The sequence below is a fragment of the Callorhinchus milii genome, unplaced genomic scaffold (assembly GCF_018977255.1).
Source record: "Callorhinchus milii isolate IMCB2004 unplaced genomic scaffold, IMCB_Cmil_1.0 Scaffold9, whole genome shotgun sequence".
Taxonomy (NCBI): domain Eukaryota; kingdom Metazoa; phylum Chordata; class Chondrichthyes; order Chimaeriformes; family Callorhinchidae; genus Callorhinchus; species Callorhinchus milii.
The window spans coordinates 18720233-18737752 of record NW_024704750.1 but is presented as its reverse complement, the minus strand read 5'-3'; the positions used below and the strand labels follow the sequence as shown (position 1 = coordinate 18737752).

The 17520-nt window shown below is 49.6% G+C and overlaps 1 protein-coding gene across 4 annotated transcripts; it reads right to left on the bottom strand.

Annotated features, from left to right (window-relative positions):
* Window positions 1-11082: 11082 nt before the first annotated feature.
* LOC103178444 (coiled-coil domain-containing protein 177) lies at window positions 11083-14816 on the bottom strand. Of its 4 annotated transcripts, none has more exons than XM_007893183.2 (2): window positions 14592-14816; window positions 11083-13347 (listed from the first exon to the last, which is right to left on the bottom strand). In XM_007893183.2, exons 1-2 carry the CDS (start codon window positions 14609-14611, stop codon window positions 11391-11393), a joined length of 1977 nt encoding a protein of 658 aa, XP_007891374.1. In that variant the 5' UTR covers window positions 14612-14816; the 3' UTR covers window positions 11083-11390. The 4 variants fall into 4 exon arrangements, with proteins under 4 accessions (XP_007891374.1, XP_007891379.1, XP_007891376.1 ...); XM_007893188.2 differs by having other exon boundaries at window positions 14588-14743; XM_007893185.2 differs by lacking the exon at window positions 14592-14816 and adding an exon at window positions 14461-14473.
* Window positions 14817-17520: the final 2704 nt, after the last annotated feature.

Here is a 17520-nt window from a genome sequence, read left to right as displayed (position 1 = left end):
CCCGCCGCTCCGGCTGCTGTCACCGCAGCGCTGGCCCGGCCCAGCCCACCGGAAGCCCCGCCCCGGACCCGCCCCGGCCCCGCCCCCCGCCGCCTGACGTCACACCACAGCAGCCGCAACTCGCGTGCTGGCGCTGCCAATTCAAACCAGCGCGCGACCAACTGTCACCCCGCCCCCCCCCCCCCCGCCCCCCCCAACCGTCACCCCGCCCCCCAACTGTCACCCCGCCCCCCCCACCCCCCCCCCAACCTCACCCCGCCCCCCCCAACCGTCACCCCGCCCCACCCCAACTGTCACCCCGCCCCCCCAACTGTCACCCCGCCCCCAACCCTCACCCCGCCCCCCCCAACCGTCACCCCGCCCCACCCCAACTGTCACCCCGCCCCCCCAACTGTCACCCCGCCCCCAACCGTCACCCCGCCCCCCCAACTGTCACCCCGCCCCACCCCAACTGTCACCCCGCCCCCCCAACTGTCACCCCGCCCCCAACCCTCACCCCGCCCACCCAACCGTCACACCGCCCCCCAACCGTCACCCCGCCCCACCCCCAACTGTCACCCTGCCCCCAACCCTCACCCCGCCCCCCCAACTGTCACCCCGCCCCCCCCCAACTGTCACCCCACCCCCAACCTCACCCCGCCCCCCCAACTGTCACCCCGCCCCCCCCAACTGTCACCCCGCCCCCAACTGTCACCCCGCCCCCCCAACTGTCACCCCGCCCCCAACCGTCACCCCGCCCCCAACCCTCACCCCGCCCCCCAACTGTCACCCCGCCCCCCCCAACTGTCACCCCCCCCAACTGTCACCCCCCCCAACTGTCACCCCCCCCCAACTGTCACCCCCCCAACTGTCACCCCCCCCCAACTGTCACCCCGCCCCCCAACTGTCACCCCGCCCCCAACTGTCACCCCCCCCAACTGTCACCCCCCCAACTGTCACCCCGCCCCCCAACCCTCACCCCGCCCCCCCAGCCCAACCCTCACCCCCTCCCGCCCAACCCTCACCCCGCCCCCTCCCGCCCAACTCCGACAACACGACACCCTCCCCCAGCGCTGCACTGACGTGTCAGCTTAGACCATGAGATTCCCAAGTCCTGACCTGGACTGAATTTGAACCCACAACCTGCGGCCCACAGCGACGAGAGCCGTACCCACTGAGCCAGGCTGCCAGGCACATCGAGGCCGGCGCAGACCCTTTAACATGGCTGTGAGCCACACCAGACTCCACACGGTTCAGTCCCGGAGGCACAAGACTCCTCACTCAAGTGAACAGCTGAGAGGGTTTGTGCCTCTGCCTCGAACAGAACGGGAAAACCAACACGCTTGGGACTGGGAGGATAAATCCCTGTTGGATTCACAGCGACGCAGCGGGAGAGCGAGCAGCAACCTTCGGCAAGGTAAGGCATGGCGGTGAATGTAAAATAGCCGAGAGCATGTCCAATGTTGGCAAGCGATGTGGTTTTAGCTGGTTAGACTCCGGCAGTTACCCCAACGCACCCTATGGGAGTCCCCAAGCCTTGGCTCTTGCCTACCTGGGCCGAATACTTCCCGGAATTAGGTCAGCAGGATGCATCCCTCCAGGGAGAGGGTGCGCATTCCAGTCCAACAATCTTATCTCTGGAATTCCAGATGGGAAGCCTGGAATTCTCCGTTTGTTTCGGATACTGTTCAGCACGGTGACGGGTTTCTGCAATGTGGCCGCAGACACTGCGGCCGACCCTCCCCCCCCCAAAAAAAAATTAGAAGGAATATTATACTTCATTAAAAAGGAGGTAAAATGAAAATACACCAAACACGAACAACATTGTTAGGAATGACAAAGCAGAGGGAGCAACCAATAAATTATTTAGTTGTTCCCCTTTCTTTTCTTGCATTCATAACAGTCACTGAATTTAACAGCAAAACCAATGTTTTTGCAATTTGAAGGACCTTTACTATCTTGACGCACCATAACTGCTCATTCAACTAAAGCCAAACTCAAGCTTTTTACAACAACATTACATTTGTATAGCGCCTTTCATGTCGGGCGGACGTCCCAAGGCACTGGACAGTGTACCGCATTTCAAACCCGAGCTGGAATCAGGGAGGGAGAAGGGAGGGGAAGGGGGATGAGGCGGGACTTGAAGGAGGCTAAGGAGGGGGTGAGGCATAGTGACTGGGGGATGGAATTCCAGAGGTTGGGGGCAGAGTGGCTGAAGGCTCTCCCACCAATAGTGGGGCGGGTAGGTCGGGGGACGCTTTGACACGCCATCCAATGTGGAAGGTGCTATATAAATCCAAGTTGTTGCTGTTGTTGTTGACATGGAACAGGCCGGAGCCAGCTGAGCGGAGGGAGCAGGGAGGGGCGTAAGAGATCCCTGAAAGGTGGGGCAAGGCAATGGAGGGCTTTGTAGGTGAGGACCAGGATCTTCAACTGGATCCTGTGAAGGATAGGGAGACAGTGGAGTTGGGCGAGAGTGGGGGAGATGGGGTCACGGAGTTTGGTGCGGGAGAGGACATGGGCTGCACAGTTCTGGATTATCTGCAGCCTGTGGAGGGAGGAGTTGGGAAGGCCGACAAGCAGGGCGTTTGCATAATCGAGCCTGGAGGTGATGAAGGCATGAACAAGAGTTTCAGCGGCCTGAGGGGTGAGGTAGTGCGGAGTTGGGCGATGTTACGGAGGTGAGGGAAGGTAGAGCGGATCATGGCTTGGATGTGGGGAAGAAAAGACAGTTGAGGGTCGACCAAGACAGCTGGGTTCCTAACTGGCTTGGTGTTCCTAACAACTTGCATTTATTTTGCACCCCTCAAAATGAGGCAGTGTAGTGTCTCAGAGTGCTTAGAACTCAAGCCTAGCCTCTATCAGAGCATGGGACCTTCACAGTCATGCCAATCTTGCCCATTTTCAATTAATGTTATGGTACAATACCGATTTGGTGACTCTCTGAAAGAGGAAAAGTTATTAAAAATTTTAAAAATCAACTCAGGGAAGGAATTAGAAATATTTGGGAATGTATAATATGACGGGCGTATGGAGTTTAGTGGGTTAGTGTTGGGTTAGGATATGAACAGGAGAGTTTTACAATAGCTGGACCGTGCGGATGGTTCACAATGCAGATGCAGATTAGTCACACAAACTGATGTGGCACAGGTTAATGGTAGAGGCTTACAAATACAGGTTTTTGGTAGTGGTTAGTGATTAATGGATCATCAATATCAGAACAAAATCAATAGTGAGCCAGGGAAAGGGAACGGCAGTAGAAAACATTATACAGGAAGGTGTCTATCTTATTCCAGCAGCCAGTTAAACAACAACAAGTTGCCTACCCAGTTGGCCAGGCTATGGGACACAGTACATAGAACACCAAATCGGTAGTGCAAGTCAACTTTGGGAAAGACTTACAAGATCATTAGATTGATTTGGATGAAAAAGACCTTTCGTCCTATCTGATCTCATCCCTCCATTCTGCCCTACCGTCCACAGTCCCTCCCCCATCACAGCATCAAGCTACTTTTTAAATGAGTCCAGTGTCCTCTCCTCAACTATACTTTCTGGTAACTTGCTCTGGGTATTAATATGCTTTTGGTTATAATTTTTCTGAATAAATAAACCATCTGCTGATGATGTTCAATGACCAGTTTATTTTGCCAGACACGAGAAGCATGTGTGAAGTCTACTCAATGGTGAGAAGCATTTCTGAACAGCTGATAAACTGTGGAGGCCGGGCTGATCGTGTGCAGAAAACGCACCATTTGTTAATTGCTTTTCTCTTGTCAGTTTACTTCCAAAAGAGCCTGGGTGTACAGGTTGTCCACAAAGTCCTGTTACCCTCTGTGACAAAACAGCCTGAACCCTCTCCTCTGAGTCAGAAGGTTGTGGGTTTCAAACCCGTCAAGATTTTGAGCTCACAGTTGAAGATGACACTCCAGTACAGTGAGAAGATAGATGTCAAACTGAAGTCCTGTGCACATGGCATTATTCAAAAAGAAAGTGTCCTGGCCGACAATCCCCCAGATAAAAAGTGGTCAGTCATTCTCTTCATTGCAGTGCACAAATTGGATGTTGCATTCACGTACAAAATACCACAGTCTCTACATTCTACAGTAACTCCTACGAAGTGCATTAAGACATCTCGACGATGTGATGAGGCACTGTACCAAAGGCCAGGTTCATTATTATCAGTGTGTGTTATCATGGGTCGCCACCTGGTGTTAATGACGGGTAACTACACAACTATTTGGGATTGAAAATAAACGGGAGCAAAGAATATAAACTGCATTCCCATTTCTTCACGTCAACCTTTCACCTGACAACCTCACTCCCATACCCTCCCTCACTCCATTCACAACCTCACTCCATGGCTGTTTGTGGGACATTGCTGCGTGCAAACTGGCTGCAGCGTTTTGCCCACATACTGCAGAATCAATCCACTTTACAGTATATCCTGCTTATAGGCACTTCAACGACATGATAAGTGCTATATCAAATGCAAGGATTACCAGCATTATACTCTCTCTCACTCTAATCAGATCTCATCTCTAAGCCCTTCATGTTACTTCCCTTCTATGTTTAACAGTTTTGCTTTATAACTACATGGACTTTTTGAGCTAATCATCCTCCCCCTCATTCTATGATTATTTACTGTAACCATTAATTAACCATTAATTTCTAAGTGGTAGTTCATCTTCGAGTAGTGAACGTTTACTTTCCAGAGATTAGAAGCTGCAACTTGGCTAGATTTAGAGACTTAAAAGAAAAGGTTTGTGGGACGCTGCTGTGTGCAATTGGCTGCTGCGTTTCACCCCCAAAATACACAGTCAATCCACTTTACAATATATATATTCTGTGAAGTGCTTTGAGACTTCTCAACAACGAGATGAGGCACTATATCGAATGTAAGGGTTATTATTATTATAACCTGAGGCGGTGACTGAGTGACCCAGCCTTTAGCACACCGCTGTGTTCTGTGTCGGACTTTCCTAGCCACGAGAATTGAGGACAATGACCCAAAACCTGAACAAAGATCTGAATTTGATGCTGCGAGTAACAGGGAAACATTAAAATCCTTCACTTAAACAGAAATGGATGTGGTTAGGATCCTGGAACTGGGTGCATTTTAGAGTTCAGCGCTTTGGGTCATCCTCCTGCCGTGAAAGGCACTGTTCAAATGTAATTTGTTGTTGTTGTTGTTGTTCTTGCGTTGCAATTCAATGTTCCTTCTCAGTCAGGAAGCAGCACCATGTTCACTGATGATGGTGCCATCTCCAACACAACAACAAAGCCTTTATGTGACAATATCAGCAGGTGACAGTGGAGCTCCACTCATCGCTGACAGACATAATGGCAGGGGAGAGGCACGAGGGGTAGAATAGAGAATGAGTGAGGGTTTGGAATAAAGAAATTGGGATTGCACCATATCTCAACAACAACTTGCGTTAAATAGCGCCCTTCACACGGGCTAGGTCTCGGAGCACTTGAAGGTGACAAAGTCTGATGCCCTTGCCGGGCGGAGTGGGGAGGTGATCGTAGAAGGGCTTTAGGTGAAATCTGAAAATGGGGAAGGAAAGGGGCAAGGCGGAAGGATTGAGGGAGAGATAGTCGCTACAGTAACACAGTCACCGTCAGTAACATACATCAGTAACACAGGGCGACAGCTGGAAGGCATTACTGCAATTCTTCCTCATATTTAATTTACTTTGCTCCATTCTTCAGAGTCCATGTGACCCACCTCCTGGAAAAGCTGGAGAATGGCATTGGTTCACTCCGCTCCTGGCCTCTCCTCTCCCTCCTTCTCTCGGAAGCTCATTGTTGCTTCACTCCCAATGTCTTGTCTTGGCTCGAAAAGAATCTCCTGTGTTTGTCACTGACCCAATTTGTTTACACACACCAGCTTTGCTCCCTCTGGTCAGATTGAAAACCTTGAAGTTGCAATTAGCTTAACTGTCCTGCAGGAGTCGCTCGAGAATGGCCTCAAATCAAAGGTCGGCAAGCAATGGTATTAGACATATTCTCTGCTGTGGTATCATACAAGCAGAACATCACTCAAATAGTTACATATCTCTTAGAAAAATCTTCTTTATTCTAATACTGTATCACCACAACATTGGGTGTAGGTTAGATAGCGTTAGACGTAACGCTATCATTATCTTGAACTGAGATTATTGCTCAGTTAGTCGAAAAGTCATCGACCTGAAATGTTAACTGATTTTCCTCTCTCCAATAGATGCTGCCTGACCTGCTGAGTGTTCCCAGCAACTGATTCTTTTATTTATTATTGCTCGGTTTGTTGCTATCATGCAGCCAGTCGTATCGACCTAGTTATATGAAATAGTTGTTAACACACTTAGAGATAGCCAACACACATTCACACAATCGTTGTTTGAAGAAATGTTTTCTGGATTTATTTCAGCTCCGAGTTACAACCATTCTGAATTATCAGAGAAGATTGGGTTCAACAACACAGCATTTTATTATCGCACCATTTTGGGCTCTTCGTCAGATTCACAGCACATTCCCACTGAGCAAATTGCATTTAAAATAATCCAAAGGCATTACAGCTCCTGCCCACGCAAGGCTAACTGGTAAAGCTGGCTACTGCTGTCAGGTGGTGGGTGGTTCGATATCCTGAAGGCAGATGACTTATTTTCTTCTGAGGTCCATAGTAGTTGCTGCCCTCCACCAGCTCATCCAAGTGCGACCTTTGACAATGTCCAGCCTTTCTGCCTCCATCCTCTGGAAATTCATCCCGGAACCTGTCCACCTCGCCCCCTCCCTTGCCTCCTTCAAGGCCTGTCTCAAGACCTTCCTTTTCGACAGTGCCTTCGATCATCTTCCCTCCTCCACCCCTCTTTCCCTCCCTGATCCTAACCAATAACTTAGATGCAAATCCCTCATTGTCCAACACCTTGTGATATCTCCCAATGTGAGGGGCGCTATATACAATTTGCTGTTGTTGTTGTAGATTAACCACTAACACTTACCTGGCTGCAATGGACTAAAATCAGGCCAGAGCAGTGACCAGCCCTGGTCCTGTGTGCTCAGTTACTCACTGAGTATTCAAGCACCATTGAGCAATCAAAGCACCATGCGATTTTCTTCTCAACAATAATAATAATCCTTGCATTTGATATAGCGCCTTATCACGTCTTCTAGACGTCTCAAAGAGCTTCACAGAACATACTGCAAAATTAATTGACTGTGTATTTTATGGCCAAATGCGGCAGCCAATTCGCACAGCAACGTCCCACAAACAGTCATGGATTGAAGTGATAAATTTATTATTACCATTATTTTTTTTTAAGGAATTATTACCCCCGGAAAAGCGATTCGCCAATCGACTAACAACCGGGTTCCTACTTATGCTAGGTAAACAGAGACGTATGGAGTAAGCAAACTTGCCCAACATTTCACCCTTCCTTCATGGAATTGAACCCAGGGTCTCTTGCTTGTGAGGCAAGTGCTCTAAACCACTGAGCTACTCCAACAAATGCTTTGTTTGGCAGTGAGGACACAAGCCCACCGCGTTCCAGTTCTTCAGACCGAAGTAAAGCGTTCACACCATCAGAGAACTTTCAGCTATCGTAGGTACTGTCCGGTGCTGAAAGTGTGTCACTGTATTTGCGCTGTACGTCAGCATAGGGTTCGACTGACAGAAAACCACAGGAAGTTAGCAGATTACCAAATGATAGTGACAATCCTTGCATTTGAAATAGTGCCTTATCACGTCGTTGAGACAGCAACAACAACTTGCACTCATATAGCGCCCTCCACACAGGGTAGCGTCTCAAGAGCCCTTAAAGTGTCTCAGAAACGTCTCAAAGCGCTTCACAGGATATATTGTAAAGTAAATTAACTGTGTATTTTGTGGCAAAACGCAGAAGCCAATAGTGCACTGCACTGTCCCACAAACAGTCCTGGATTGAGTGACCAAATTTTGTTTCTTTGGAGGGATTGTCACTCCCAGAGAGCGATCCGCCAATCAACTAACGACCGGGTTCCTACTTACTGCTGAGGCATAGGGAGTAAGGAAACTTGCCTCAGGTTTCGCCCTGTCCAGGAATCTAACCCAGGTCCTCATGCTTGCGAGGCGAGTGCTCTAACCACTGTGAGCTACAGGACTCCACTCATAGTATATATAGGAGTATAGGACTGATAAGAAACCCCTGTGGTTTGCCTCATGGCAATTTAGCAGATTACCAAAGCAACCAGCCCTCAGCAAAGCTGACTGGACTGGAGGGTGAATCCTTTGTCTGCTGTAAAGATCACCAAGGAGGCCCATTGTCAGCGAGCGGGGCGCTTGCCAATGCTTCTGCCTTTCATTGGGACGTGACACATGCTGTAAGGATACGTGGTGGAAAATAATAATTAGTGCAATGAGGAATCGTTTGGTTACCTCCCCCCATGCCCCCGGCTCGGCATTGGGCTCCACCATTGTTAAGCGCTCTGGGACGCCGCCCGGTGTGGAGGGCACTACATAAATGCAAATTATTGTTGTTGTTTTATAGTTATTGATGAAAGTGGCCCAGAATACCCATACTGCGGTGTAGTGTATACCAAGGCATGTCCCCAGCTGTTCCATTAGTTTGCAGATGGATTCCTTGCAACAACAACAACAAATTACATATGTAGAACACCTTTTACACAAGGAGGACATTCCAAGGCGCTGGACAGTCGAGGGAATGAGGCAACTGGTTTAATATTAGTAGATGTACAGTCAGTACCGTAGGGGTATGAGAGCCGTTACTGAACCTGACAGTGCAAGGCAGCTGGATTAAGATCAATAGAGGTGCAGTATGTAACACAGGGCACTTGTGGTCATGACATATCATTTGTGTGCTTCTCAATCATGAAACTCACACTGTCCATCAGTAATTTTTTGGAGCCAGTTTCCCCGCACTGATCACTAATCAACGCATAGGACTTCAGAAGCAACAAGATACAGAAATAACATGAATGTCAGGGCGAGGCCTTGTGTGTACATTGATGACCCAAGTAGCCATCTTTCATGTAGACGTCTCAACAATGGAGATCCACAGTACACCACCAACAAATTCCATTTATATAGGGCGTGTCAATTCCAGAACGTCCCAAGGCGTTGGACAATGAGGGGTTTGCACCTGAGCTGCAGGTTGGACTCAGAGAGGGGTGGAGGGCAGGGAGGATGAAGGACGGAAGATGACCGAAGGCATGGTCGAAAAGGAGAGTCTTGAGACAGGCCTTGAAGGAGGCTCCGGGATGGAATTGACAGCTAAAAAAAAACTTTTCTTCAAAACTTTATAATGGGAATCCTATTATTTAACAGAAAAGATCATTATTTCTGGTGATCAGCCTACACTAGATCCCAGTCACAATAAGCAGGCTATTCACTGCAGCACAGATCATAGCTGTCCACAGGTGATGTACGGATGGGTGATCATAAACAGGAACACTGCCTGATTCCCTCTGTAGCTCCGTGACACTCAGGTCTCCATAGTACCTCGACAGCTCCTCCTGTTGAGACCAACAACAACAACTTGCATTTATATAGCACCCATCGCGCAGAGTAGCATCTCGGAGCACTTTACAGTAGTGGAGCTTGACGCCGAGCCAGGGAGGGAAGAGATGATTGTAAGCATGGTCGAAGTGGAAGATCTTAAACTGTGATCTGAAAATGGGGAAGGAAGGGGCAAGGCAGAGGGAGTGAGGGAGAGAGTTCCAGAGGTTTACATCAGAATACATTAGAATATACAGCAGAGAAATAGGCCATTCGGCCCAACTAGTCTATGCCAGTGTTCATGCTCCACATGAGCCTTCTCCTGCCCTTCCTCAACTAAGCTTTCAAGCATAACCTTCTAAGCATAACCTTTTGTGGCGTAGTGGCTGAAAGCACGGCCGCCGATGGTGGAGTGGAGGGGACGAGCAGGAGGCCAGAGTCAGCTGAGTGGAGGCAGCAGGTGGTGGAGTGGGGAATAAACAGGTCGGAGAGGTAGGGAGGTACCAGGCCTTGAAAGAGAAGTTTTTAACGATTCTCACTCACCACAGTGAAACTTTATACAAACTGCCAGTCAAGAATACATTTAAACAGCAAGCAATAGCCTGGTGACTTCAAGCACACTTCAGTGGAGAGAAGCTGAGACCACATGTTTTAACTGTGGAGTCCTATAGTGTAGTGGTTAGCACTCGTAGGTGAGAGAACCTGGGTTTGTTTCCCAGATGGGGCGAAACGTTAAGCAAGTTTCCTTACTTCATACGCCTCTGTTTCCTAGCAGTAAGTAGGAACTTGGTTGTTAGTCGATGGCGGATTGCTTTCTGGGGGTAATAATCCCTTCCAAAAAAATAACAATTATTTGATCACTCATTCCATGACTGTTTGTGGGACGCTGCTGTGCGCAATTGGCTGCCACGTTTCACCCACAAAATATACAGTCAATTCACTTTACAGTATATTCTGTCAAGCGCTTTGAGACGTCTCAATGACGTGATAAGGCGCCATTTCAAATAATAATAATAATCCTTGCATTTGATAATCCTTGCATTTGTATTTTTTGATATGCAAGTATTGCAAGGATTATTATTATTATTAATCTGAGCAAATTTACAGGGAATGTGTACAGTATAAAGTGTTTTTTGTCCTTTTATTGGTCCAGGTTATTGGTAATGTTTGTTATTTGAGACAGAAACAAAGAATTCTCTCTCTGACCGCGTGGCCAGTTCACTAACAACACTGAAGAGCCAAGCGCAAGCCATTTGCCCCAAATCTGCCATTCCATTGTGCTATGTACAACTCAAGACAACATAGAATCATAGGATCTTACATCACAGAAGGAGGCCATTCGACTCATCGCGCCTGTGCCGGCCCTTTGAAAGAGCTATCCAGTCAGTCCCATTCCAACCCCCCGCTCTTTCCCCATTGCCGTGCAATGTTTTTTCTTTTCAAGTAAGTATCGAATTCCCTTTGGAAAGTTATTATCGAATCTGCTTCCACCACCCTTGCAGGCAGTGCATTCCGGATCGGAACAACTCGCAGCGTCAGAAAAAGGAAAAAAAAAAAAAAATTCTCCTCATCTGTCTCCCCTCTGGTTCTTTTGCCAATTATCTTAAATTTGTGTCCTCTGGTTTCCAACCCATAGGAATATAGGAACAGCAGTGAGCCATTCAGCCCCTCGAGCCTGTTTCGCCATTCTATTACAATTAGACCATGACTCATCTGTACCTGAACTCCAATTACCCACAAGTGCCCCACATCCCTTGATACCCTGACCTAACAAAAATCTATCCACCTTAGTCTTGAAAACTTGAATGGGTTGAATGGACCCATCCATCACTGTGGTACAACTGCACTGTGCATTCCGCTCAACAATCTGCATTGCAAACATTTAAAAAGGCATTCTCTCGAGTCAGTTCTCAAAGGTAACAACAGAGGCCACGATCCGCTACTTTTTGTCCAGCTGGGCTTGAAGTTCGGCCTCCAGCACCATCTTATCGAAAGTCCTGTTGTTGATCTCCTCTCGCACTCGATCTCGGATGTGGAAGGAAGCTCGGGCCAGGGAGCGGGAGTTCTCCAGAGCCACCTGCCTCTCTCGGAATATCCGCTCGCTCTTCTCCGCCTTCTTGGCGATGGATTGCTGGATCTCCTTACGCTTGCTCTCTTGGCCCTGCTCCAACTTCAGCTTGTTCTGCCGATGCAGCTTCTCCTTCTCTGTCCTGCTCTGGACGGCTTGGCGTGACTTCTGGTGGATCCTGTCTTGGGCCACCTGCGCAGCATGTTTGAGCTTTTTGTCGGCTGCCTTGGCCAATGTCTCCAAGTGCTCCCTGTGTTCCTTCTCCCTCTGCTCTGCCACTCCCCTTGCTCTCTGCAGCTGCTGTTCCTCTCTCGCGGCCCTCTCCCTCAGCTCCCGGTTCCTCCTCTCCATCAGCTGCTCGTAGTTTTCCTGACATCTGCTGAGTTTCTGCTCCAGACAATCCTTGATCAACTTCTTCTCCATCTGCTCCTCTTTGGTCACCTCCTTGATCATGGCTTCATGCTTGAGTTTCTCCACCTTATTGGCCTCTCGCTTCTCCCTCTGTTGGCTCCGTTCCCTCTCCATTTTCTTATGATCAGCCACGATCAGCTTCTGGTGCCAGAGCTTGTCTTTGGACTCTACGAGCATCTTGATCTCCTCCTCCTTAGACCTGAGCTGCTGTTCCTGATGCTTTTTCTTCTCCCTGGTCTCCAGCTTGGCCTTTTCTAGCTTCTCTCTCCTCAGCCTCTCCTGTCCGCCTGCCAAGTGTCTCCACTTCTCCTCCTGGACCTGGACCTGGTGCTGCTTGAAGGCCACCACCTCCATTAGGTCCTGGCTCAGTCTGTGCCGCCTGTCCTCCAGTTTAGCGTCCCACAGTTTGTGGCAGTGCAGCAGAGCTTGCTGCCTCTCTCGCTCTTCTCGCTCCCTCCTGGAGACCTCTCTCTGCTTGTGGCTGTCCCAATGGAGATGAGCCTGGTAGCTCTGGTCGCTCATGATGGTCTCCCCCTGATGTTTGGCCAGCATGAGGGCAGCGATCTTCCTGTCCCTCTCCGTCACCTCTGCGTGACTTCTCAGCTTCACCTCGTTGACTATCCTGGCCACTTTTTGGATGGTCTGTGGGGAGTGACTCAGGTCGCCCAGACTGAAACTCTTGCTCATCACCAAATGGGCTCCAGCGGCTGCGGCCACCATCTTACCCCTGGGGCTGGACTTCAGCCAACGGGCCTTGTGGTCCCTCCAGGTATCTCCACTGAAGGACGAAGAGGCACCCGAGTCCGAGGAGGCCATGATGGTGGTGTTGGTGTTGCTGGTGGTGGTGGGATGGACCTCCTTCTTCTTCTTCAAGGACTCCAATGAGTGGCTTTTGCACCTGCTCAACTCCACCTCCCCGGCCGGCTTCTTGGCCCCAGGAGCCGGGGAGCAAGGTAGACTGTTTCTGACCAGGTGACACGCCTTCCTCCCCCTTCTCTCGTCCCTGATGATCTTCTCCCTCTCCTCTCTGCATTGCCTGAGTTTCCCGCGCCTCTCCTTCTCGTACATCTCGTACAAGCCGGCCGCCACATACATGGACCTGGCCGGGGCCTCCTTGGCAAACTCATTGACCGACCTATGCAGGAGCTCCACTGGCCGGACCCTGCACCGAGCGCACGCCTCCAGCGAGCGAGGGCTGGTCAACACATAGCGACTGCCTTCCGCTTCTGCAGTGTCGAAGTTCTCCAGGTCCAAGTGGAATAAAGGAGATTCATCCCTGGCATTGCTGATCCCTGTCTCCAAGTCCTTCTGGCTCGATGCCTCTTTGCCTCCAACTGCTCCATCCACCACTGCAGAAGGCTTGGCACCCTCTCCGTTCTCAGCGTTGTCCACCATCCTCTGCCCTGCTTGCAGGACTCTGTTTAAATGTAGAGAGAGAGAGAGTGAGATCAGACACCGGGGTTTAACTGGATTTGGAGTCCCATAGCATATTGGTTAGCGCGCTGGACTCGCAAGCGAGAGGACCCCAATTCGATTCCTGGGCAGGGCGAAACATTAGGCCAGTTTCCTTAATCCACACGCCTCTGTTTACCTGGCCGATCGTAACAATCCCTCCCCTCCTCCCACCCCCAAACAAAATTTGGTCACTCAATCCATGACTGTTTGTAGGAGACTGCTGTGCACAATTGGCTGCCGCATTTCATTCACAAAATATAGAGCGGGTTCACTTTAAGGCATAGCCTGTGAAGCACTTTGAGGCGTCTCAACGATGTGATAAGGCGCTCTATCAAATACGAGTAGTATTATTAGTAGGGGTGGTAGTAGCAAGTGTTAATGGTGGGAGGCCAGGAGCTCTCCTGGGTACAGAGCACAGAAGCTAATGGTCTCCCACTTAAAAGAAAAAACCATCATTGCATACACAGCAAGCGAGTCTGGCTGACGTTACATAACGCTGTCCCCAGCATTAACACATTTAAACACACAACGGACAGCTCAAGGTTTTAAAAGACAACACGGCCCACTTGGAAAACACACAAACTCACACAGCTAGTCCGGTGAAATTGCATTCGAATTAAACGAGTCAGGAGCCTGAGATGGGTAGCTCGGATACACTTACTGCATGGATCAGGATCAGCCCTGCAGAGACTGTGGACAGACACCCTCCAATCGTGCACATTACACAGCATCCACTGACAATGGGGGAGGCGAGGAAAAAAGCAAATGCATAGCTCTCCAAGCCTGAATATATTAGTATTGGTGTTTTAACGCCAGCTCAACGTAGCAACAGCCTGTCACCAGAAGCCATCAGCCATGTTTCCAGGTCACAGAGGGAGAGAGAGACAGACAGACAAGACAGACAGACAGCGACACAGCACTGACACTGAGCAACACACCAGCCCTTTTGCTTTTGCACAAAGATGCTTTTTGCACAAAGATGCTCTCTCCCGCTCTCTTCCCTCTCCAGGATGGATGCAAGCTTGCCTCGGTACCCAAGCCTGCAATCTGACTGCTCTCTGCTGCTCTTACTTACTTATCTCCCACACCCACCCACCACCACCTATTTGGTACAACAACAACAACAAAAATCTTCTGTTACATTTTTTTTTGCGGGCACGTTCACACGCCCGCACTCCCAAGCAAGCGAGCAAGCTACCTACCTACCTGGGAGCAGACGCCAACATCGCCTCCTCTCCTCGCCCTGATGCAGGGAGAATATATGTGAAGCTGGGCTGCACCTGTCACATACAAGGAGGCTCCCACAACTGGCCTCTCCCTTCTCCCAGCTAACAGCACTCCTGTGTGCTGCTGAAATCCCATCTGGATGAATTCACAGGGGCTTTGTTCCCTTCTGCTCTCTCTTCAATGTCTCATTGTCCTCATCTCCTCTCCTGCTCTCTTCCCCCCTCCCCCCCCACCCCCAACATTGTAAAGGGCTGAATGCTAAATGAGCTCCTGCTCTTGAACGGTGTTGGGTTTCCTGACCCAGCACCAGCCTCTCTGGCTCCTCGTCCCAGTGGCCTGTCTTCATCTGGGGAGAGCGAGTGCCCTCGGGGGTCTGTGGGAGGGAGGGAGGGAGGGAGGGGGGAAGAGACAGCACAGCTGAGCTCCATCCCAGTCCCTCATTTGCCATCCACATAAGAAGTCCACAACTACAGTGCGCACTTGTCCAGAGCCTTTCACAAAGGAGAACGTCTCATAGCGCTTCACAGAGATGGTGCGAAGGTGGGGGGGGGGGCAAGTCACAGCTAAAGTCCATCTCCTGCCCTAAGGCTTCTTTTCAGCAGAAGTAACTAGTTAACACCATAGTAACTTGTCCGCTCTCTCCGCTTGGTGGGCAGTGGCCTGCTTCATGTCGCCCCCCCCCAACCCCGCTTTCCTCTTTGACTGTGCCTTTGACTACATTCTCACCGCCACCCTCCCTGCCCTCCACTGCCTGATTCCAATCCCCAGCTCGGGTGCAAAACCTCAACTGTCCAGCGCCTTGGAACATCCTTCCGACGTGAAAGGCACTGTATAAATGTAATCTGTTGTTGTAAGCTCAAGATTATCACCAGATGCACTTTATATACAAATTATTTTATCACAATGTGGAACAGGTCAAATGCACCATTGAGAAAATTATAGATTCAGATATTAAAGGTTACTGGCAAAGGGCAGACAGATAATAATCCTTGCATTTGATATAGCACCTTATCACATGAGGATGTCTCAAAGTACTTGGCAGGATATTCTGTAAAATGGATTGACTGTTTTGTGGACAAAACGTGGCAGTCAGTTGCGCACAGTATTGTCACACAAACAGCCATGAAGTGAGTGACCAATTTTATTTGGGGGATTTGTTAGCCAGGACACCGGGAGAAATTCCAGAATGATTCCAAGTCCTAACATTGGGCTTCAACCCACAATTCTGACTCAGAGGCGAGAGTGTTACCACTTTACAGTATATCCTGCAAAGCGCTGTGAGACGTCTCAACGACGTGATAAGGCACTGTATCAAATGCAAGTATTATTATTATCTGACTTAGTGTCTTTGGTGCCTGAGGCAAGATGGTGACCAGCAGTGATCGAACCATCCACCAAGGCTCACCAGCCAGTCCGAACGGCACGTGAATAATAATAATAATCCTCGCATTTGATATAGCGCCTTATCATGGCTTCGAGACGTCTCAAAGCGCTTCACAGTATATACTGTAAAGTGAATCGACTGTAGGCGAAATGTGAAGAGAGCAAGTTGGACCCTGCGGACAGCACCTCAATGTCATTCACGGTTCACGGAGAGGTAGGGATTTCTAGTTAAATGGAAAGAATAAAAGACTGCCATTCCGAGCATTTGAGCGTTGATTAGATCTGCATAAGTGGATTGACTCATCTTGTCTCCAGGCTTGGTGTTACATGTTGCTACGCTTGTGGGTGGAAACATCTCCACAAGGTGTATCCACCCACAAAGAACCCAGTGACCACCCTGCTCAGTCAATGATGTGCACTCAGTCTAATAAAAGCAACAAAGCAGTAACTTCACTGTTTTTTTTCATAATTAGCTGCAAAAATGCAAACGGCTTTGAAATAAAGTTTTATACAGTAGTTCTGATTCAAACGTGTCGGGCACTGCACGGTGACACAATTACTGTTCCACTCGAGGAGGTGTGAATTCACACCTGCAGCACTGTTCACAAGCTGTAAACACATCGTTGCACTTCATTGGATTCCACCAGTGCTGGTTTCACTGAGTGTGAACCACCCACATAAAGGTTAATTGGCTCTGCTCAAACTTGATGGTTAAGTTGTGAGGAGTCGTCCGCCCAGTGCTGAGACTGGAAGGGTTGCAATCTTTTCTAACAACAAACTCGTCACTCCTTCTTCCCGCAGTGAAGTGCCTTCACAGCTTGTGCTCTTTGACTAAGTACGTGAAGCTTGGTAACTTTATGCCTCCATGACAACAACAAATTACATTTATATAACACCTTTCACAGCGGGAGAACGTCCTAAGGGCTGCACAGTCAAGAGTTTGCACCCGAGCTGGGACTAGGATCAGGCGGGATGGAGGGCAGAGGGGTAGGAGGATGGCCGAAGGCATAGTCAAAGAGGAAGGTTTTGAAATGGGCCTTGAAGGAGGCAACGGAGGGGGTGAGGCAGAGGGGCTCCGGAATGGTCTTCCAGGGATTGGGGGGGGGAGAACAGGTCAAGGCCCCACTGCCGATGGTGGAGCTGGCAGGGGGCGATATGTGGAACAGGCCAGAGCCCGCTGAGGGGAGGCAGTGGACAGTTGGCTGACATCCAGCAATGCGCTTTACAGTTGTACAGTAATACTCTGTATCTAATCCATACTGCAGTGCTGGAGAATGCTGAATGGGATAGAGCAGAGGGAGCTTTGCCAATAGTCAGCCTTTACAATAAATCAGCCTGGTGTCAGTCTGGCTCAGTTGAACTCGAGCAAGATGTGTACGTTCTAGCCCACGTTGCGACTTTGTACTCATAGTCTAGGCCAGTGTCGGGCAACCTTTATGGTGAGCCAAAAAAATAAATGTTGGTAGATTCTCTCGTGCAGTGCTGGGGGGGGGGGGCTGTTGCATTCTCAGAGGAGGGGCCCTTT

Coding starts and splice junctions, on each gene's coding strand:
- LOC103178444 (XM_007893183.2), bottom strand. CDS start 14,611: ATGTTGGCGTCTGCTCCCAG. Junction 13,348..14,591: donor ATGTTGGCGTCTGCTCCCAG/GTAGGTAGGTAG, acceptor ACATTTAAACAG/AGTCCTGCAAGCAGGGCAGA.